The sequence below is a fragment of the Notolepis coatsorum genome (genome assembly GCF_963971535.1).
Source record: "Notolepis coatsorum genome assembly, chromosome: 9".
In the NCBI taxonomy this organism is placed as follows: Eukaryota; Metazoa; Chordata; class Actinopteri; order Aulopiformes; family Paralepididae; genus Notolepis; species Notolepis coatsorum.
The window spans coordinates 13804361-13828095 of NC_140173.1; the positions used below are offsets into that span (position 1 = coordinate 13804361).

At 41.4% G+C, this 23735-nt stretch overlaps 1 protein-coding gene across 1 annotated transcript; it reads left to right on the forward strand.

The window, feature by feature from the left end:
• Positions 1-1501: 1501 nt before the first annotated feature.
• LOC311234144 (uncharacterized protein) lies at positions 1502-23317 on the forward strand (the record flags this gene model as incomplete). Its single annotated transcript, XM_084321260.1, has 3 exons — positions 1502-1652; positions 7969-8136; positions 23148-23317. Exons 1-3 carry the CDS (start codon positions 1520-1522, stop codon positions 23315-23317), a joined length of 471 nt encoding a protein of 156 aa, XP_084177386.1. The 5' UTR covers positions 1502-1519.
• Between the last annotated feature and the right edge of the window lie 418 nt (positions 23318-23735).

The window sequence follows — 23735 nt, forward strand, 5'->3', positions numbered from 1 at the left end:
GCATGAATGTTGCATTTTTGATGGATGCTGGGGCAGACAGTGATGGAGGGATGTCAACACAGACTAGTGGCCGCAGATTGGTCAGAGTGCGCACGTGGGGTTTGTTGTGATGACGTCGTTGCTGCACGTTGTTGGAGCGCCAGCCCGGTAGCACAGAAGGAATTCCATGGTCTGAATAGTAAACAAACTTGCAACGGGAGGCTCTGTGCATGTAGCGAGGGCGACGAAGGAGCCCCAGAGACTTAATAGCATCGATGCAGTTTGGTGTGGAATGACGGAAGAGGTTGCAAAGTTGCAGCGTGGAGTATTGGAAAATTACCATGACGGTATCGGAGAAGTGCCGGTGTTGGCTAGCTTGCAGAGCCGAAAGCCGGGGAGGAGGCGTCCATCCTCGGGTCGCAGCTCCAGCTAGCAGTATAGCCAGGAGTGAAAGGTATCCCAGTGAGAGGAGTTGTGGAAAGTCCCGATGGTGTGGCATCCGATCAGGCGGGTTGAGGAGTTTTGGATGTCCTCAGTAGACCGCGAGCACCGGAGTTGGTTGGAAAGCTACAGCAGCAGAGCTAGCGTTATGGGGCTAACAGCTGACCGGGCAGCTATGAGTTTGGTGAGTACACCAAAGTATTGCGATATTCCGACTGTTTGTAGAATTCAAGGGTTATTGTTGTGGTTTATATGATAATTAGACAACGAATCCTTGCTACTTGCGGTAATAATAAGCAATGATTACATACAAAAATAACAAACTTTTCCAGAGTGAGAAGCGGCGATAAACACGCCAGCGTCCTCTCAACATCCGGACGAAAATAGCTTCACAGTCCTATATACACTTAAAGTATAGATACAAATACAATATAATATAAAAAAGTACAAACCTTTACAAAAGTTTACCTTAGTATTGATAGTATCAAAAAGCTGAGTTCTTTTGATTGATATGTATGAGCCGGCTGAACAGAGATTCAGGAGACAACGGTGAATTCAATCAGTGGTTTTTATTGGCTGGAACACACAGAGAAGAGAACCAGTCCTGGAGACCAGCCCTCCACGGCTGAGAGCCTCTAGAATGATACATGACAGTGATTTATATACTCTTGTGAGTTCCCAATTTAGCGAGGTTGATGTCTGGTTAATAATGGATGATCCGACAGGCATTGGCATACATGGTCTGGTTTGGGGATATATTATGTTCAGGTTTGCTCCATCTCACTGGCCTGTGGCCAGAGGCCCGATACAGCCATGCATGCACCGGTCATCAGGTCACACGGGTCATCAGGTCAAAGTATTTCTGGGTGCATGGCCTGAGCTTGGTCACAGATGCACATTCCAGAGTGGGGGAGATTATGCTCTCACCAGAGGAGCTGGATGCAAGGATCTGTAATCCTTCAGTGGAATATTAATGAATAAATATATTACAGTATCCTCTCTCCATAGTTCTCTACCTGAACTCACCTGGTGTAACTCACTCTGACCGTGGGCAGGACGTCCTACAGGAAGACACTCTGGACTCCAGCTCCAGTAGAAGATGACTTCTTTAGAACCCAGGGACCAAGACGTCCTACTGAACATCAAGAAAGAAGAGACTTTAGACTCTCCAGACCCACCTATGGACATTTATACTAGATTGAAGGAGGAGCCCACAGATTATCAGGATATATGTAAGTTCACATTCCTTCTTTTTCTATAGCATCTCTTTCTGCAATCTTGTATAATTGTTTTGTTCATCATTGTATACAAGGCTTTATCTTACATTTTCAATACGTTTTTTCATACTTGACTCAAATATGCTCTATGTTTTATGTTGATGTGTGTCCATGTCCAAAATCAGGGACCATAATGGAAATAAGTGCTTGCACTTTCTCATGTTTTTATCCCTTGGATGCTGTCTTTTATTCCACTATACAAATCAATCAATAAACCAAGACAATCGACTCTCCTGGCCAGTAGTGTAAGATGTAAAGAAAAATACAAACCTTGATAGAATAAAACAAATGGCAACCAGTGTGCATTAGAGAAACAGACGGCTGTTGCATCAACAAGCTGATTCTAACAATATATCAGTCAATCCAGTCCAGTGTCAGATCATGACGCAGATGTTTATGCAGTTTGTAGCCTACATTCGTTCTTCATAAACTAAATAATTTTTTTTTTTTTTTTTACTAGACATCACTCAGGTGTATTATTGATGCTCTCATTGATACTATGTTTGTTTCCATATTATGCGTTTATCAATAAAAAAATGGCAAACAGAATTCCGCTTACGCGCGCTCGCATTCACTGGGGGCCTACAAATACATTCTTTCATGGGGCCCAGAATCTGGAGCTACACCCCTGTCTGTGTGCATTCATATCTGTAACAGACGCATGTCTCTGTGCATTAATATCTAACAGACGTATGTCTCTGTGTGCATTAACACTATCAGTGCCACTTGTTAACATGGTAAAGCATGGTTGAATGCCACCACCCACTTCAATGATAGCGTTGTGAACACATAATCTCTCTCTTAAATTATGGCTATGTGTCTAATCTGCCCGTCGTTTATCAATGACTTGTTTGCAGTCAACATTGTAGAGACGGATTGTTTTTTAATCGGTTCATTTCCGTTTTATAGCATTTTGAAAATCCCTTTTCAGGAAAATATATAGATTCCGTGATAAACGCCCTTTACTGGAATATTCTGGCATACACAAAAAACGTTGTAATTTTTCGGCCTATTTATGAATAGTTTTCAAATAAATGATAGATTATCGATAGTATATGTTAGGGATGGGAATTGATAGGATTTTATCGATACGATTCCATTATCGATTCTGCTTATCGATTCGATTCTTTATCGATTCCCTTATCGATACCTGATCAATTTATACTTTAAATAAATAAATTGGAAATGCAACAGAACTACATTTAGTCATTTAGCTGACGCTTTTATCCAAAGCGACTTACAAGTTCTGTACGACAAGCCATCAGGAAGGGCACACCTCTATCAGCTGAGCAACAATGTTCATCAAAGTGTTGAGTGCTACAGTGTAGGTTAGTTTATTAGGACAAGTGCATGACAGTACGGTTAGTTAGGGTTAGATATATTTTTTTTTATTCAGATAATGGTTGAAGAAGTGCGTCTTTAGTCGACGGCGAAAGATTGGACGTGATTCGGCTGTCTTAACTGGGGTGGGTAGTTCATTCCACCATTGTGGGGCAAGGACTGAGAATAGGCGACTTCTCTTTGATGACCCTCCCGGAGCTCGGATAGGAGTAGGTCTGAGGCGGCCAGAAGATGCAGAGCGTCGGGGTCTAAGCTGGTTAGAATAACAACATGCAACTTGACATTTCTGATTGTCATTTATTGTTGAGCCCCCATGTCAGAAAAATACAAAAACTGTAAAAAATAAAACATTAACTATAGCCTACACTTAAATAAAATAATGTATTTGAGATTCTCTTAAAATGTATTTATTTTTTTATTCTTAAACTAATTTAATCTATTGAATAACAGGTTGTTATTCCTCTGACTTCTGTCTCTCACTCACACTCTCTCTCTCTCTCACACACACACACACACACACACACACACACACACACACACACACACACACACACACCACACACCACACACCACACACCACACACCACACAACACACAACACACAACACACAACACACAACACACACACACACACAGAGAGAGCTCCCTCCCCGGGCCACTGTCCTTTATGTATTGGCTTGTGTTGCTACACGGACACATTTGTATGTTGCACCACTGTACTTCCTGGCTAACTGGCTTACAGACTTGTAAACAAGCACTCACGTCTCTCATTATATGTGAACTAAAGAGTACAAGGTTTACACAACAGCCCCCACCTGCTGTTTTATTGTATTTGTACCTGTACTATCCGCTGTCAGCTGTTTATCTCTCTTTGTGAGCTTGATTAAATAGCGTTAGCTCACGTTAGCTCCGCGGCTAATTTTAGCTCACCCTGATCTAAATCAATGACTAGGTTCTAAAGCATTCAAGTAGTTTTCACTGCACATAGAAGTAGCCAAACAGCGGGAGCATTTCGGGAGCATATTACCAAAACCCAGGCAATTTCGAGCCCTTAAGGAATCAAATAGAGTCTGCCATGGCTACATGCTAACGTAACGTTATTGCGCAACTGTAGGCAGCGATAAGGGAATCGAAAGTCACAGGAGCCACACGGTTCCAGGCATCGGCCAATTAGGAACCGGTTCCCAATGGGAACCGGTTTTCGATTCCCAACCCTAGGGGGGGGGACCGTTTCCTCATGTTACTTCTCCGGCGAGGCATCTGAAGAGACCCAAGTGATTCGCCGAGCCGGAAAACGCGTGGAATACATCATTTACAGTACCCAACGCTGAATCAATAAACGCAATCGATATTTGGAATGGCGATCAGGAATTGGAATAATCTTTTTGGATAACATCTGATCTGAGGTAAGCAATTTATTTTACCAGTCTTGGGGTAATCGGATCTATTTTGACCTATATATCAGCGTGTGCCCCATGTGTGTGTGTGTGTGTGTGTGTGTGTGTGTGTGCTCGCTGATCAGGAAATGAGAATATATTTTTCAGATCGCTTCTATAGCGTGCATAAGTACACAGGGCCCCCCCCCCTTCATCAGTCTAAACCAATGGGGTGCAATTACACAGGGAGAGACGATAGGGGCGGTATTTTCCCAATTGAGCTCAGAGAGAGTCTGCAACACTAGCGTGAGGCTCGATTGATGAAATATGAATTCAAATCCCTAATAAAAAAAAATATGACAAACACACGCTATATAGCGTTGGTGGCACTCAACTGGCAGCATGAACTAACGACAAAACGCGTCCCTGGCACTCAAAGTGTTAAGGGTCCGATTGACAGGCACACATATGTTTGGATGACTGCTCTTTTTGGTCAATGCAGGCACAATTCACAGAATATTACCTTGAAAATTAAATTAAAATAAAATGTTTTATTTATTTAGGCTGTGCCATTCTCTTACATGGTTCACTAATGAACAAGTCCCTAATCTTGAGTCTTGACTCAAGTCTGAAGTCGCCAGGGTATGAGTTTCAAGTCATGTCAAGTTGATTTGCATGCGACTTAAACTCGAGTCCCCATCTCTGTATCTTACCAATCAATTCTGAATAAAATCTAGTCAGCTGAACCACAAGTTGGTGAGTTGGGTTTTTCTGGGTGCTCAAGATGATTACTACAGCTCTCCACCCTGCAATTCAATCCAATGAGGCAAACAAAGAATGTTACTAAAAACACATTATAAATAAATACAAATAATGATGATAATTATAAAAAAAAAAAAAAAAAAAAAAGTGTATCCACTTTTTCTCCTTATTTTTCCTATTTTTCTCCCATCCCAATTTCATATTTCCAATTCTCCCCTCCCCTGTCTTGAACGTTGCTCGACTATGCCCCCCACTGGTCGGTTGTAGGGAGGATAGAAGCCTTGCATCACGTGTTCCCTCCGGTACACAAGGAGGCAGCCTGTCATATCTTTTCACCTGCCAGCGTGGACTCTCAGTGGCGAGGTGTAATGCATGGGAGGCTCACACTACCCCTGCTACTTCCTGTCTCTGCTGTGCTGCTAGGGCTGGACTTCTGGACTTGAACTTTGTGTTGCACTGTATCCATGTCCCCAACCACCGCACTTTCACAGTCTTATTGTTGTCTCACTGTTATGTCCAGTCTTGCACTTTACTTAAAATTATTTATTTACTGTTGTATTGTTCTTAATTGTGAAAAAAGTATGCACTGTAATGCCAAAACACGTTCCATTTTGTACTTGTATGAAATGGCGAATAAAGTAATCTGAATCTGAATCTGTCCCCCAACCGACCTGTAGGAGTCGCTGTCCACAACGTCCAAATCCCCACCCATCGACTTTCACCCTCTAACTCTGCCAATTGAGTTAGTATGACGGCTGGTCCAAGCCGGAGGCAATGCTGACACCCGGATTCGAGACCGGAGTCTCTTGCATTGGTGACGAGCGCAATCTCCGCTGCGCCACCCAGCCGTGCCCATTTATTTATTTTTCTTGACTTGGGCAATTTTGAGATTTCATTTTTTTAATTGTTATACTGTTTGAATTAATTTCCATCCAGGAAGTTGCAGGCAACATGAGAACCGATAGAACCTCAACACAATCTTTTACAGAATCGATGATACATAGAGATAGAGTGTGTACTCCCGTTCCGTAACACATGACGAACAACTGCCTCAAATTAAATGAGGACAAAACTGAAATCCTACTAGTCGGTCCTATAACAAAAAGAGAGATATTACAGAGCAATATGGGGCAACTTACTCCTTGGATCAAACCCAAAGTTACAAGTCTTGGTGTTATAATAGACTCAGACCTAAGCTTTAAATCACACATCAACAAGGTGACAAAAAGATAATTTTTCCACCTTAGAAACATAGCTAAGGTAGGGCCGTTTATGAATAAAAAAGACACTGAAAAACAGATCCATGCCTTTATCTCAACCCGACTTGACTACTGTAATGCACTCCTCACGGCCTCCCAAAGAAAACCACAGAACGACTCCAACTCATTAAAAACTCGGCAGCTAGGCTACTAACTAGAACCAAGAGGAGAGACCACATCAGTCCAGTATTAGCTAACCTACACTGGCTTCCGGTAACATTTAGAATCGATTTCAAGGTGGTTGAATGTACAAAGCACTAAATGGCACAGGACCAAGCTACATTGCTAATTCTCTAGTCAACTATGTGCCTTCTAGAATATTGTGATCATCTACTACTAGTCTATTGAAGGTTCCAAACCACAGCCTAAAGAGAATCGGGGATGCAGCCTTTGCAAACTATGCACCAAAGTTATGGAACACACTACCTATGGACATTAGGGAAGCTAGATCTCTTAATATTTTAAAAAATAAGCTAAAAACCTACCTCTTCATCATAGCCTTTTAATACACTCTGCTGTTGATTGTACTGTAGCACTATAGTATTTTACTGTCTATTCTATTTTATTGCACTGCACTTCACTTTGCATCATTTTACTTAACCTTTTATTGCACTGCACTGTTGCATAATTTTACTATCTACTCTATTCTACAATTTTATTGCACTGTACTATTCTACTCTTTTTATTACAGGTTCAAAACTGTCAGGTATTAAACTGTGTGGGGTATCAAACAAGAAAGACTGTCAGGCTTTAAAACTGTGTAGGACCCAGGCCCAGAACTGTGTCCTGAGAGAGGGAACTGCGCCCTGAGAGGGAGGTTTGCCCTGAGTGGGAGGTTCGAAGGGTCAAAGTGGGTATCAAACAGGAGGGAAGACTGTCAAGTTTTAAACTGTGGATACCAAACAGAGAAGGTAAAGACGACTTTAAACAGTAATCCAGAACTATTTTATTGCACTGTAAAAAACTGTGACTTTATGTGCACTATTTTACTCTGTCTATTCTATCTTACTCTTTTTTTTTGTCTATTTAAAACTGAATCAAACCATAAACAAGGTGGCCTGTTGGGATGTGAAAAACTGTGATTTTATATGTCTGCACTTAATGTGCTCATTTTATGCCTTATGTCTTTTTTCTGTTGTGAAGCACTTTGAGCTGCAGTTTCTGTATGAAAGGTGCTATACAAATAAAGTGTATTATTATTATTACGCCATTTGGGGCAGATGGTCTACTACGACACGCATAAGGGAAATTTACCGTACTCTTTATGTATATCCTGTTTTTTAATACCAGGGACCACGATGGAAATAAGTGCTTTTTATCATGTTTTTATCCCTTGGATGATGTCTCTAATCCACAATCAAATCAATCAATCAATCACTCTTTCCACTAGGTGGCAGTAATGTACGGTTCTGTGTTCTAACCACCACTGAATCACAAATGAAGAAGCAGTGTTGTCTTCTGGGTAGATGAATATACATAGTTAATAATACTGGCACAATATAAATACTTAGTGTCTGTCTTCCTGTGTCCCAGATCCACCCAGCGACCTACTGATGATTAAAAAGGAAGAGGCTCAGGACCCGCTAGACCCACCCAAGGAGGAGCCCACAGATATGTCCACTGTGCTGAAGGAGGAGCCCACAGACCATCAGGATATGTCCACTGTGCTGAAGGAGGAGCCCACAGACCATCAGGATATCAGTATGTTACTTTCTCTTTCATATCTTTATTTTCTCTCGTTCTCCTTCCTTTGCTCCAGTATATTTGTATATAACCTTATCTCCTATAATCTTTTTTGTATCAAACTGTTCTCATGCAACAACTTAGCATGCTTACTTACTTAAAAGGAATTTCCACTGTACCCGCTGTGAGAAAATGTAGATTTATTTATTGATTGAAATTCCTCTACGGACAACATTGCTTTAAGAAAAACAACAATGAATTATATTATCATCCAGAAAAAGCGGAAAATACATATTTGTTGCAGCTTTTATTTTGAAAGATTCTGACCGGAACTTTTTTTGTTGTTGTCGCTAGCTTGACACACGCCATTGAGCTCCTGTCCGCTTCAAAGTTTGTTAGACCCTCCACATGGACGGTTGTGTTACTTTTTCATCAAGGACCCATAGTGTTATAGAGGGGAAGCATGAGGACAGATTTTCATGAGTGGAAACTGAGTGAGTGAGTGACTGTGGATCTATTAGGTCATGCAACGTCAACTGGCGGCAAAGCTTACCATCTGGCCCACACAATATTAATATATTGCCAATTGGCAAGTAAATTTAGTCAAATGCATAACAATAATATTATACGAGAATTAAACATTCTGTTAGATATCAGTTTCAGTCTTTGTTTTTGTATAATTGAATGTTGGAGAGGGAGAAATTAGACTGTCCAGTTCAGCACCTCTCCACTGTCCAGTTCAGCACCACGGACAGTGGATTAGACGTTGCCCCTTGAAAACTCCTCTTGTGAGTCACGCGTTGTTAGTGTGCGAGTAGCCAGCCAAAGACGGATGTTAAGGACATTGGTAAACTCATTTGAAGAAGAAATCCAAGCCCTACACCTAAAAAAGAAATGCAAGAAAAGCTTTCCAAAGAAATAAAACGTGAACATAAAACAAGATAAGATGGAAGGCAGAAGTTTACCTCTGGAGAGATTCTGATGGAGGACACCCCAGTTAGAGCAGATGGACTGAGCATGAAAAAAAGGCTACATTCCAATGCAATGTCCAAGCAACAGACCTGTGGACTGAGCCCTCAGGACTTAACAAGACGTATTTTTGAGTTCTCAACAAGGAAACTATAAAAGAAGGAAGGGTGATCACGTCACTGTGTAGTACATGAACGCTCATTGGTGCCAAGTGTGGAAACGTTCACTTCGGCTGACACTGAGTTGAATGGGATCGCCCTCTCGCTGTTTTATCCATCACTATCCTAGACTAAATTAATGCACCAAAACAACAGATTTAAACGATCCCGGATAATTATTGTCATTCAGCTTGTCTTGTCCATTTGCCAGTAATTGCCATTTCTCACATAAACAGCTTTACACATGAAGCAGTGAAATATGATATACAATGTACTTACTGAGAGTATTGCTTGTTTTTTTTATTATGTTAGTGTGCCAATTAATTTGTGGCATAGCATGGACTTGACAGTTCTCTCATAAAAATTTGTATACAATGTGTGCCGTTTCAGTATGCAACACTTCAGTTGATTTTACAGGAAAAGGACAAATTATGTTGTGCATTTCTTGTAACTATAATTTCAGTGATTTCTTTTGTTATGTGAAAATAAAAGCTATAATTCAACTATGTAAACCTAGTCTTTCCTGATAGAAATGTTTTTTAACTCCATAAGCCAATCCTTATTTCCTGGTGACATTGGACCTAACCAATTCTTGGCCGAAACCAATACCGAAAATAGGAAACAGTTGGCCGAAAATGATTAATATAAATATATATATATAATGTTTTTTTCTTTTCTTTTGCTACCTGATTATGGCAAAACAAGATACAAGATACTTTTAATGCCACACAACAATGGTTGGTGGTAATTGTTTTTGGTACAGATTGTTAAACACTGGTTACATCAGTTACACCTTTGAACTGCAACCTCTGTATGAAAAGTGCTATACAAATAAAGTTATTATTATTATTATTATTATTATTATTATTATTATTATTATTATTATTATTATTATTATTATTATTATCAACATGAAACAGACATCACAGAAAAAGTGCTCGGTTACTAATCAGAGACCAAGTGTACACAAGCATCTGACCAGGAAATTGCAACGATATTGTATCGTTGTCCAAAGAATCTATATTGTATCGTGATGAAACTGGTGATTCCCACCCCTACTGGTGAGCTATCGTTAACTAGCAGCTACACTGTGTGTTCTCTAAAAGTAATGCAGGCTACTGGTGAGCTAACGTTAACTAGCAGCTACACTGTGTGTTCTCTAAAAGTATTGCAGGCTACTGGTGAGCTGGTTAACTAGCAGCTACGCTCTCTAAAAGTATTGCAGGCTACTGGTGAGCTAATGTTAACTAGCAGCTACACTGTGTGTTCTCTAAAAGTAATGCAGGCTACTGGTGAGCTATCGTTAACTAGCAGCTACACTGTGTTCTCTAAAAGTAATGCAGGCTACTGGTGAGCTAACGTTAACTAGCAGCTACACTGTGTTCTCTAAAAGTAATGCAGGCTACTGGTGAGCTAATGTTAACTAGCAGCTACGCTGTGTTCTCTAAAAGTATTGCAGGCTACTGGTGAGCTAACGTTAACTAGCAGCTACACTGTGTTCTCTAAAAGTAATGCAGGCTACTGGTGAGCTAATGTTAACTAGCAGCTACACTGTGTGTTCTCTAAAAGTAATGCAGGCTACTGGTGAGCTAACGTTAACTAGCAGCTACACTGTGTTCTCTAAAAGTAATGCAGGCTACTGGTGAGCTAACGTTAACTAGCAGCTACGCTGTGTGTTCTCTAAAAGTAATGCAGGCTACTGTTGAGCTAACGTTAACTAGCAGCTACGCTGTGTGTTCTCTAAAAGTAATGCAGGCTACTGTTGAGCTAATGTTAACTAGCAGCTACACTGTGTGTTCTCTAAAAGTAATGCAGGCTACTGTTGAGCTAATGTTAACTAGCAGCTACGCTGTGTGTTCTCTAAAAGTATTGCAGGCTACTGGTGAGCTAATGTTAACTAGCAGCTACACTGTGTGTTCTCTAAAAGTATTGCAGGCTACTGGTGAGCTAACATTAACTAGCAGCTACGCTGTGTGTTCTCTAAAAGTATTAGAGGCTACTGGTGAGCTAACGTTAACTAGCAGCTACGCTGTGTGTTCTCTAAAAGTATTGCAGGCTACTGGTGAGCTAATGTTAACTAGCAGCTACACTGTGTTCTCTAAAAGTAATGCAGGCTACTGGTGAGCTAATGTTAACTAGCAGCTACGCTGTGTGTTCTCTAAAAGTAATGCAGGCTACTGGTGAGCTAATGTTAACTAGCAGCTACGCTGTGTGTTCTCTAAAAGTAATGCAGGCTACTGGTGAGCTAACGTTAACTAGCAGCTACACTGTGTTCTGTAAAAGTAATGCAGGCTACTGGTGAGCTAACGTTAACTAGCAGCTACACTGTGTGTTCTCTAAAAGTAATGCAGGCTACTGGTGAGCTAACGTTAACTAGCAGCTACACTGTGTTCTCTAAAAGTAATGCAGGCTACTGGTGAGCTAACGTTAACTAGCAGCTACACTGTGTTCTCTAAAAGTAATGCAGGCTACTGGTGAGCTAACATTAACTAGCAGCTACGCTGTGTGTTCTCTAAAAGTATTGCAGGCTACTGGTGAGCTAATGTTAACTAGCAGCTACGCTGTGTGTTCTCTAAAAGTATTGCAGGCTACTGGTGAGCTAACGTTAACTAGCAGCAACACTGTGTTCTCTAAAAGTAATGCAGGCTACTGGTGAGCTAACGTTAACTAGCAGCTACACTGTGTGTTCTCTAAAAGTAATGCAGGCTACTGGTGAGCTAACATTAACTAGCAGCTGTGGTGATTTATACTAACCACTAGATGGCCCCATCTACCAGGGTACCGCAACCTAGTCTCTATAAATGTCATAATGAGACACCTGTTGCATGTTGACATGTACGTTACCTACCTACCTGTTGTATGCTACCTAACTACTACCAGGACCTAAATAAATGATATTCAAAGAACCCCAGTTTCTTCATTGATGGACAGAAACATTACAGCAGCTACGCTGTGCGTTCTCTAAAAGTAATGCAGGCTACTGGTGAGCTGGTTAACTAGCAGCTACACTGTGTGTTCTCTAAAAGTAATGCAGGCTACTGGTGAGCTAATGTTAACTAGCAGCTACGCTGTGTGTTCTCTAAAAGTAATGCAGGCTACTGGTGAGCTAACGTTAACTAGCAGCTACACTGTGTTCTGTAAAAGTAATGCAGGCTACTGGTGAGCTAACGTTAACTAGCAGCTACACTGTGTGTTCTCTAAAAGTAATGCAGGCTACTGGTGAGCTAACGTTAACTAGCAGCTACACTGTGTTCTCTAAAAGTAATGCAGGCTACTGGTGAGCTAACGTTAACTAGCAGCTACACTGTGTTCTCTAAAAGTAATGCAGGCTACTGGTGAGCTAACATTAACTAGCAGCTACGCTGTGTGTTCTCTAAAAGTATTGCAGGCTACTGGTGAGCTAATGTTAACTAGCAGCTACGCTGTGTGTTCTCTAAAAGTATTGCAGGCTACTGGTGAGCTAACGTTAACTAGCAGCAACACTGTGTTCTCTAAAAGTAATGCAGGCTACTGGTGAGCTAACGTTAACTAGCAGCTACACTGTGTGTTCTCTAAAAGTAATGCAGGCTACTGGTGAGCTAACATTAACTAGCAGCTGTGGTGATTTATACTAACCACTAGATGGCCCCATCTACCAGGGTACCGCAACCTAGTCTCTATAAATGTCATAATGAGACATCTGTTGCATGTTGACATGTACGTTACCTACCTACCTGTTGTATGCTACCTAACTACTACCAGGACCTAAATAAATGATATTCAAAGAACCCCAGTTTCTTCATTGATGGACAGAAACATTACAGCAGCTACGCTGTGCGTTCTCTAAAAGTAATGCAGGCTACTGGTGAGCTGGTTAACTAGCAGCTACACTGTGTGTTCTCTAAAAGTAATGCAGGCTACTGGTGAGCTAATGTTAACTAGCAGCTACACTGTGTGTTCTCTAAAAGTAATGAAGGCTACTGGTGAGCTAATGTTAACTAGCAGCTACACTGTGTTCTCTAAAAGTAATGCAGGCTACTGGTGAGCTAATGTTAACTAGCAGCTACGCTGTGTGTTCTCTAAAAGTAATGCAGGCTACTGGTGAGCTAATGTTAACTAGCAGCTACACTGTGTGTTCTCTAAAAGTAATGCAGGCTACTGGTGAGCTAACGTTAACTAGCAGCTACACTGTGTGTTATCTAAAAGTAATGAAGGCTACTGGTGAGCTAATGTTAACTAGCAGCTACGCTGTGTGTTCTCTAAAAGTAATGAAGGCTACTGGTGAGCTAACGTTAACTAGCAGCTACACTGTGTGTTCTCTAAAAGTAATGCAGGCTACTGGTGAGCTAATGTTAACTAGCAGCTACGCTGTGTGTTCTCTAAAAGTAATGCAGGCTACTGGTGAGCTAACGTTAACTAGCAGCTACACTGTGTTCTCTAAAAGTAATGCAGGCTACTGGTGAGCTAACGTTAACTAGCAGCTACGCTGTGTGTTCTCTAAAAGTATTGCAGGCTACTGGTGAGCTGGTTAACTAGCAGCTACACTGTGTTCTCTAAAAGTAATGCAGGCTACTGGTGAGCTAACGTTAACTAGCAGCTACACTGTGTTCTCTAAAAGTAATGAAGGCTACTGGTGAGCTAACGTTAACTAGCAGCTACACTGTGTTCTCTAAAAGTAATGAAGGCTACTGGTGAGCTAACGTTAACTAGCAGCTACACTGTGTTCTCTAAAAGTAATGCAGGCTACTGGTGAGCTAACGTTAACTAGCAGCTACACTGTGTGTTCTCTAAAAGTAATGCAGGCTACTGGTGAGCTAATGTTAACTAGCAGCTACACTGTGTGTTCTCTAAAAGTAATGCAGGCTACTGGTGAGCTAACGTTAACTAGCAGCTACACTGTGTGTTCTCTAAAAGTAATGCAGGCTACTGGTGAGCTAACGTTAACTAGCAGCTACACTGTGTGTTCTCTAAAAGTAATCCTGAAGAAATTCCCTCTCTCTGCCGATTTCCCAGTAGACCTAACACCTGACTCTCTGACACATTGGATAGAAACGCAGCTCTGCTTCATCCGTGCGAGAATACAACCAGCGTTGCGCGCCTCTGGGACAGAGACACATCGGCAGAAAAGAAAAGTTTCCATGACCAAGCTGGCATACCTCTGGCAACATCGCAAGTCAAAGGCAATCAATATCATTTTGAATAATAGCCGTTTTCCCGACCCCCCCCCCCCCCCCCATTGTTAGTGATACAAGCAATGTGTATAACTACTATAAAGCCAAATGTCAAACTGCACCAAGCGCTGCCACTCCCCTAGCCATGCCCCCTTGGTGCAATTTCATTGACAAAATAGAGCCAGGCTATTTCCCAGACACCCATGATTTTACAACAGAATAAGTGGATGCAGTTCTGACTTCTCTTCCCAATAACAAGGCTAGCGGATCTGATGGGGTCATCTATGAGACGTTGAGAGCTACCAGGCCCACGTCAACACAGACACTCACACATATCTTCAATGCCTGCCTGATCAATGAGAAGGTGCCTGATTCATGGAAAGGGGCCCTCATCCATAGAATACCAAAAAAGGAAAATATATCAGATGATCCTTCCACTTGGCGTGACATTTCACTATTGCCCACTATATATAAAGTCTTTATGAAGTGCCTACTCACCCTCATCTTACCCTGGCTGGTGGACACAGGGATTCTCTCCCCCCATCAGAAAGCTTATATCAACAGACAGGGAATGAACGAACATGTGTTTTGCTTAAAAACCGGAATAGACGATTTCAAACATGAATCATCCAAATTTTACAGTGTTTTTGGACTTTAGAGACGCATTTGGTACACTCTCCCATGAGGTGATGTTAAAAACATTAGAGGAAATACACCTGCCTCAGCCTTTTGTGAATATTGTATCCAGTGTATACCAAGGTTCATTTATCCAAGTTATCTGTGGGCAGCAGCTCACAGAGCCGATTGCACTGAAGGTGGGAATAAAAACTGTCTGTCCCTGGAGTGCCGTGAACTTCATCCTAGCACTCAACCAGTGGATGAAGTGGATTTACCAGTGCGCTCCTCTGCATGTCCGATCCCCAAATCCTGTTCAGGGATACGAGGACGACGTGCAGGTGTCATCACGACAGGAAGATGTCATCATTAACATGCTGGCACGCACTGATGAGTTCCTCCAGTGGTCAGGGCTGGAGGTGAAGCAAGCCAAGTGCGCCGTACTCCATGAGCGCCGCAGTGGAGGCAACCGCTGGTATAAGGCCAAGAACGACAAGCCCCCCTCCTTTCTTGTAATGGGCCAACCCATCAAGGTGTATTCCCGTAATGAGACCTACCCATACCTTGGCCACAGGTTTAACATCGCTGGAGAGTGGGGGGAGCAGGTCGAGGAGCTCACTACAGAGTTTCTCCATCGTCTACACCTGATTGACCTGTCCCCCCTCCCCGTCATCATGAAGTTCCAGGCTGTGAGAGAGGTGGCTCTGGCTAAAATCCAACACCTTTTTGCCAATGTACACATCCCTCTCAAGGCACTGAGAGAAATGACAAAAAAAACTGTTCAGCTGGTCAGAAAGTGGGTAGGCCTCAACACACACTCCACACGGGGCATGATCTTTCTCCCATGTGGAGAGGGAGGGCTGGGAGTCCCCAATGTCGAGTGGACCTACATAGCCACCAGGCTAGCCCACCTGCTCCACATGCTTAACAATGATGATGTCACCGTCAGAGAAATGGCCAGGGCCTCTCTCCTGCTGTATCTACGCAGAAGGAAGATCCCCCTGGCCACCGCAGACCAGAATAACTTCCTCTGCTTCAGGAAGAAAGACTCTGGGAAACTGGACTCTCGGGCCAAGGGCTTCGGGGTCTGGTCTGACTGGCCAGATCTCAATGACCTCTGCAACCAGACCAGACAAGACCCACCAACACACAGACTGAAGTCCCTGTCTCTGATGAACTTTAGCTGTGCTAAAGTGAATGGAGTTTCCTGAGATTTGCGAGAACCACTGGCAGCACTCTGATTGTCATCATCTGAAATGGGAGAATATTTATACAGTGATGATGATGAAAGCATTCATTTTTCATTTAGGTTTTGTTTGCATGTATGGCGCTTAGGGGTGTAACGGTACGCGAATACGTACTGTACCACCTCAATGTGGTCCTCCGGTACAGTATGCGCTGTGCACCGAACGATTGCAACGGTACGGAACCTTTTTTTGCGGAACTTAAATCCCCCCGGCCCTAATATAACGTGCACAACTAACCGGATGTTGTTTGTTCATCCCACGCAGCGCGCAGCTACACTGAACGAGAGCTGTAATTCAGCATAGCATATTAGCCTTAGTATGGCGAATCAATACTAACTGACAAGCCAGATCTATGTCATTGTTCAACTTTATTGTGAACTTTATCACGCATTTGAAACGGCATCACCCGAATGTGAATATCACAAGGAAGAAACAGACCCTAGTGCAAACCCAGCTTCTCATTTATATATATTGCTTAGCTAAAGTCCTGGAAACACTAGTAAGTAAACAACTCAAATATTACCTTTCAACTAACTCCATACTTAGCTCTCAACAATCTGGTTTTAGAGCCAAACATAGTACAACATCAGCCATCACTCAGGTTACAAATGACATTATTTCAGCATTAGATAAGAAGAAACATTGTGCTGCCCTCTTTGTTGACTTATCAAAAGCATTTGACACAGTTGATCACTACTTACTTCTAAAGAAATTATCTAACATTGGGTTGGATGATAATGCCTGTGTCTGGTTTCAGGATTATCTATCTTCTAGGCGGCAGTGTGTGAAGTTAGGTCAAGCACAATCTGAATTCTTGGCCATGACTAAAGGTGTGCCACAAGGTTCAGTTTTGGGTCCTGTCCTTTTTACAATTTATATTAATGATATTGTTTCTTCTTTGTATGGATGTCCTGCCCATCTGTATGCTGATGACACAATTGTGTACTGTATTGCAGACTCTGTACAGCTGGCCTTTGAGAAATTGCAACTTTCCTTTTATGCTCTACAGGATGCCCTTACTAGTCTTAAATTGGTTCTTAATGCTAGTAAGACAAAGTTTATGTTATTTTCAAGAGCAAGGAATATTAACCTTGATGATGTGAGGATATCTACTGTCAGTGGCTCTTGTATAGAGAGAGTCACTGAGTATAAATATCTCGGCCTGTGGCTCGACAAGAAATTTACATTTAAGTTCCATGTGGAAAATCTTGCCACTAAACTGCGACAGAAAATTGGTTTCCTGTACAGAAACAGATCCAATTTTCCTCTATTTAGTAGAAAAAGAATTGTGGAATCAGTCTTCTTATCAGTTTTGGACTATGGTGATGTAATTTATAGGCATGCTGCGGCATCAACTCTTAAACCTCTGGATTCTGCATATCACTCAGCTCTCAGATTTATAACTGGTGACAGATATGATACTCACCATTGTGTCCTGTATGATAGGGTGGGTTGGCCTTCTCTTGCAGAAAGGCGCAACAAACACTGGTATTTATTTATTTTTAAAGCCCTTATTGGTAAACAACCTGTTTATATCTCCTCACTGTTAATTTGGAATATTGGAACCTATTCAACTCGATCGAATGACTGGATGGTTCTTAGGGTTCCTCAGATTTGTTCTGAGCTAGGGAAGTCAGCCTTTTCCTTTGATGCCTCTAACTCATGGAATGTCCTTCAACTCACGCTAAAATTGGAGGTTCTCCCTTCCCTTGGAATGTTTACATGTATGATTTCAGACCATTGTGTGACTACCTGTAACTGTTTTAGTTGATATTTTAAAATTATTTTTAAAACGTTTTTAATTTGTTTTACTCTGGTGTTTAAATTTCTGTGAATATTGTTTTTTTTATTATGTACTGTACAATCGTCGTTTCTGTAAATGAGGGAAATCTCAGATGCTTACGATTTTAAATAAAGGTTGAAATGAAATATAAAAAAAAAGGTTTACAGTGGTTTGCCTTAAATAATGTTTGGCACACAAAGATCGAACTGACTGAAAAATATAGGGTACATTTGTCAAAGTATTAACTTAGTGCAAACAAACAATATGCTCAGCCAGCACTAGACTTTCCTTTCTTTAAAATAAACACAAAAAAAACAATGTCAACCATGTTTAAATTCCCTGATTGTCAGTTCTTAATGGAAAGATTAGTTTTCCGCTTGAAATTAAAGTGCAGTATTTAAAAGGAAAGGAATATGGCTGGATTTCTTATCGAAAGGAAAAGTGTCACTGTTATTTAAAATAAATAAACTAACACACACACTACTGTTTCAAAACAACACTGCTCTGTTCATTATATTTAAAAAATACGTACATTATCTGTCTACATTTATTTAGACTAACATTATTTAAATATTGAGTGCAACTGTGGTGGATTAACGTAATTCGGTGAGTTGGAACTATCTATGGGTTGGGGGACTGCACGCACATTTTAGCGTCACAGACCTTCTCGACTCTAACGTTACCGGAGTTGAATCTAGTTGATAACATGCAGTGGAAAAGCGGCAATAGTCCCGGTTGGAGTTAGTAAACACTGTTGTGTGTTAGCCTTCTTGGATGTTGAATAAACGCCTATCATTGTCTTTCAACACCCCGCCTCTCAGACTCTCATTTTCTCTAGCTAGTAGCTACGGTAACATTTCATTCAGCTGTATTAACGTTAGGGCTGGCGGGCTACCATAGTCAAAGTGCGTTGTACAAACTGTTAGGGCTGGGCAATATAACGATAACGATAAATATCGCGATATATTTTAATAATCGATATCAAATATCGAAAATAAAATCAAATCGAAAAATCGTTTTTTAATTTTTTATTTATATATATATATATATATATATATATATATATATATTTTTTTTTGTTGTGACCTGCAACAGGGCAGTTTTAAAACCAGAGACAGTGGACAGACTTGTCTTTCTTGCCTGCAACTTAAAGTAATGGCTTTGCTTGTCCAAATGACAATACTGACCAAATTGAGATTTATTTTTCTCTTGTCCATTTATTTTGTTTGCTTTATAATTTAAAATACAGTTTGAAACCGTCTGTACACAGTAGGCTATGTGTGCTAGCAGAACTAGACTCCAGTCACGAGTCACGGTGCACATGTGCGGTGGTTTGTCCACCAAAAAAGCGCCAAAAGATCGAAAATAAACTAGCAGAGCCAGAACTGTTCAACTCCCCTGGAGCCACAGCCAGCAGAGAAGCCGGTTTACTTTCGCTTTTAAACCAGCTGCAGCCTGAGAACTGGAGTGTGAGGGGACGTAACACTAAAGATGGCGGCAGCAACAAAGAATTGCTGCAAAATAAACATACATCTGTTATTTATAAAAAAAAAAAAAAACGCTAAATTTTTTTTTATATATATTTATAACGATTTAGATAATTATGGATATCGAGAAATATGATAACATTATCATATCGTTATCGCAATATGATTTTTTTCCATATCGCCCAGCCCTACAAACTGTGCTAAGTGCTAACGTTATGGCAAGATGTGTGTAGGCCTATGTAATGTTAATGGCTATGTTTTTAAAGTCGTAATGAAGATTGATTTATAATATATTGCGCTTGCAATTTCCACACTAGCACCTGCTGCCAGCTGAGCAGCCAGCACGTCACCTCTCCCGGCTCCGTGCCAAATGAAGATATTTTTTTTTGCTCATCCCGTGAACCGAACAATACACACACGCCCCGAACCGGGGAGGTCGTGCCGAACGGTGTACGGTTCGAATACGTACCGTTCCACCCAGGGGAGGAAACAAACTTTTTGGCTTACTAGCCAACTGGCGAGTATATGATTTTTTTTACCAGCCAAACAGATTTTTTACCAGCCATAAATAAATCGCTAATTGTGATAATTACTTCTTTGTATGTCTTTGTCTAAATTGATTTTCAATCATAGTAATAATCACACCGTGTCTCTACACTTTAAAATATTTATTACCATAAAACATTAAGTGTCTCTACTCTTCACAATATTAGCATAAAACATATATTAATCACACCGTCTCTACTCTTCAAAATATTAGGATATCACATATTAACATGAAAGAGGGAACTATTCTGGACTGGGTTGGGCTGAACTGGGCAGTGAAAGATGCTGGGCTGGACTGGGTTGGGCAGGGAAAGTTGGGCTGGTCTAGGTTGGGCTGGACTGGGCTAGGCAGTGAAAGAACCAAGCATTTCACTGTAATGTAATAGCTAAATAAAACAACTTGAACTTGACTTGTTACATTTGCACTCTGGTTGGATGCCAAACGTATTCTGGTTGTACTGTACTTGTGCTGTATGATGACAATACATTGGAATCTAATCTCATGTCAACGCTAGGGGTTCAGCAGGTGTATTCTGAATGACGAGTATGACAACATCACCGTTGTGAAGGGCATATGGGCGAGTGGTGATATGGGGGGAAACCCGGTAATAATAAAATGTCACTTGGCTGCATTGAAAGCTTGGCGTTGCTAATAAACATAATTTAAAATAATTTTTATAATCGAGTAAAAAAAATCACTGGCTGCTTCCGCATTTTCACGCAGGAGCGCTGTGATTGCTGGCTGCTTTGTCACGTGCCTGGTGCGCCCAGCAATCACAGTGCTCCTGCGTGAAAATGCGGAAGCAGCCATTTTAGCTAGCTCAGTGATTTTCTTACTCGTTTATAAAAATTATTTTAAATGTTTATTAGCAACGCCGAGCTTTCAAACCCTGCCGCGTGTGTGTGTGTGTGAAACCTTAATGCAACGGTGAGTACCTTTGAAATTTATATCTGATATATATTGTCACCCACTGTAACTGAGAAACCGTTGGTCTTGCTGAGTTTGTTATTTGATCCAAAGAGAATGGACTGTTTTACCCAGGTGTAATGATAGTTTATCAGCGAGCCAGGTGCAGATTCTGCCGAGTTCTGAGCTGAGGGTTTGTTCAACCTGTAACTTGTTCTTGTCAGAGACCAGCAGGGCTGAGTCATCCGCGAACATGAACAAGTTGCAGTCACAAGCTGATGACATGTCATTTGCATAAATGGTTGGTGACGTTCGACAGAATAAGACAAAATAAGTTGAGGAGTGGGAACTATAAGCTAGTGTAGCGAGTCGTAAACTTTAAAGTACATTAAAGCAGCAGTTGAGCAGCGTTTGTGTAGCTTTTATGGAAAATAAATAGCAGGAGCAGTAGTGAAAATTGTCAATTTATATTGGATTGTGAAAAAAACAGCCCCGGCTGTCTTCCTCTGGTAGGTCTTCTAGCTCTGACTTGCCGTTTGCGTTTGTGGGAAATTATTATCAGGCTTGAATATTCAGTGACTTTGTACTTATTATTTACCTTATTGGGGACATTGATCTAAGTTAAAAGTTATTATTAAATGTCATTAGGTACAATCATTATCAATATAGAATATTGAGTGAGTTATGACATTGTAAGTTCATTCAGGCCTCTCCTTAGTTCAGTGGTGTGTCTGTCAAGGCCAAGCACCTGTGCATTTCCCTAGTTATCTCTGGGCCAACGTGTAGCTAAATGGGCTAGGGGAGAAAACATTTCAGCAAAAGCATAAAAGCTATGCATTTGAATCTAGGTTTGGTGGGAAAATGCACAGATGCCTTGTTTGGCATTGGCCACCGACCACATACGCCTATGGACAGAGCAGAGCATAATAAGTAAGGAGGGCTAGGACATTTGCTCGATCTCTCTCTTTCTGGTGTCTCCTTTCTGGCTGGACTCCACTCTCTTGGTCTGGAGTCAGATGCTCTTTCTGTCTTTCTGGACTTCTATCTTTAATCTCTCTTTTCTCCATCTAGTCTCTTATTTCCTACTATATTTCTCTATCCCCTTCCTGGTTGTTCTTCTATCATGTCATTAATGTCTGTTTAAGTGTTCCATGGACCACCCTACATAAATATGTCATTCTAATTCTGATCCTTTCAATAAATACAAGACATATTGTTGAACTCTAGGGCTACAACTAACGATTATTTTGGTAGTCGACTAATCTGTCGATAATTTTTTCGATTAGTCGACTAATCTAACGATGTTGTTGTTATCTCTGCTTCCTGTGGGCGCGGCTCCTTTTCCGGGCTCTTAGCAGACTTCTTAGCTTAACATAACAGACCGACAGTACGTTTTGGGGAACTAATGGGATAACTGGGAGTGCAACTAGGGCTAAAAACAATGAAATAAAATAATAATAATAAATAATATATCCTTCTTAGCAGACTTCTTAGCTTAACATCCAAGGGAACTAATGGGATAACTGGGGATGTTGTTTGCTCCTGACAAGAGTCTCAAAGTCTGGGGTGATGGTAGACAAAGCAACTCTGAGGTCATGCTCAATGTCCAATCTGTTCCTCTGCTTTGTCTTCAGCTAAGAAGCCACTTTCACAAAGATAGGTAAAAAACGTTCTATGAATTTTTTTTAATACGACGCAGCGACGCAAAAATTCGCCGTCGATGAGTTTTTATGATCGACGTCGTCGATTATGTCGACTAATCGTTGTAGCCCTATTGAACTCTTTTCCCTTGTCTAATATTCTATATCCTTTTAGTAAACAAAACTCCCCACACGTTCGCCATACTATGATCAGACAAGCAGACAAGGAGGCAACGCTAGAAAGCAGTTTGTTTACAAAGATGTGTAAGAGAGGAGCATACAAATGTATTTGCCCCCCCCCGCCACACCTACAGAATCAAAACAAGCATGTGGAAAAGACGAGCAAGAGACAAATTTGGAGCAGAGAAACCATGAAAACTTTGTTTACAGACTTTATGAAATTACATATTTTTGCAAAAGTAATATGACATTACTACATTTCTAGTGTACAATTGCTATAACCATACAGCCTAACTGAAATGTTTCATCTGCTTTAAATTATGATTTTGTCTGTATGGACTTTACAGAGCCGTATCCAATGAAGATGTCCCAGGGAAAGAATGACCTCAGTGACGGCCCCAACAAACGTGTCAGAGCTGTTTCCCCGGCTGCAGACAAGAAAGATGACCACATAGCCGGTCCTAGCCAACACCATATGCTCTCCAAGGTGGTATTATGCTTCAGTTGTTATGCTTAGGGTTGGGCTATATTAACAAAATCTCATATCACCAGATCTTCCTTAGGTCTTAGCGGCACGGTGGTGTAGTGGTTAACACTGTCGCCTCACAGCAAGAAGGTCCAGGGTTCGATTCCCGCTTGGGGACCAGGTTTCCATGATGCCAGGTACCCAGGTGGGGTATCTCCCAGGCCTTTCTGTGTGGAGTTTGCATGTTCTCCCCGTGCTCGCAAGGGTTTCCCCCCCGATAAGATAAACCCAATGGAAAAAACATGCACAACAACAGATCGCTAACGCTGTGGCGTCCTTGACGAAGACGGACAGGAGCACTTGGATTGGTCCCCTGGCGCGGCTCACGTTGACGCCTGTCTGCTCCCGGCTGCCCTTGGGGGGAAGGACGACGGGATGGGTTAATCGCAGAGACGAATCGCATCAGCGA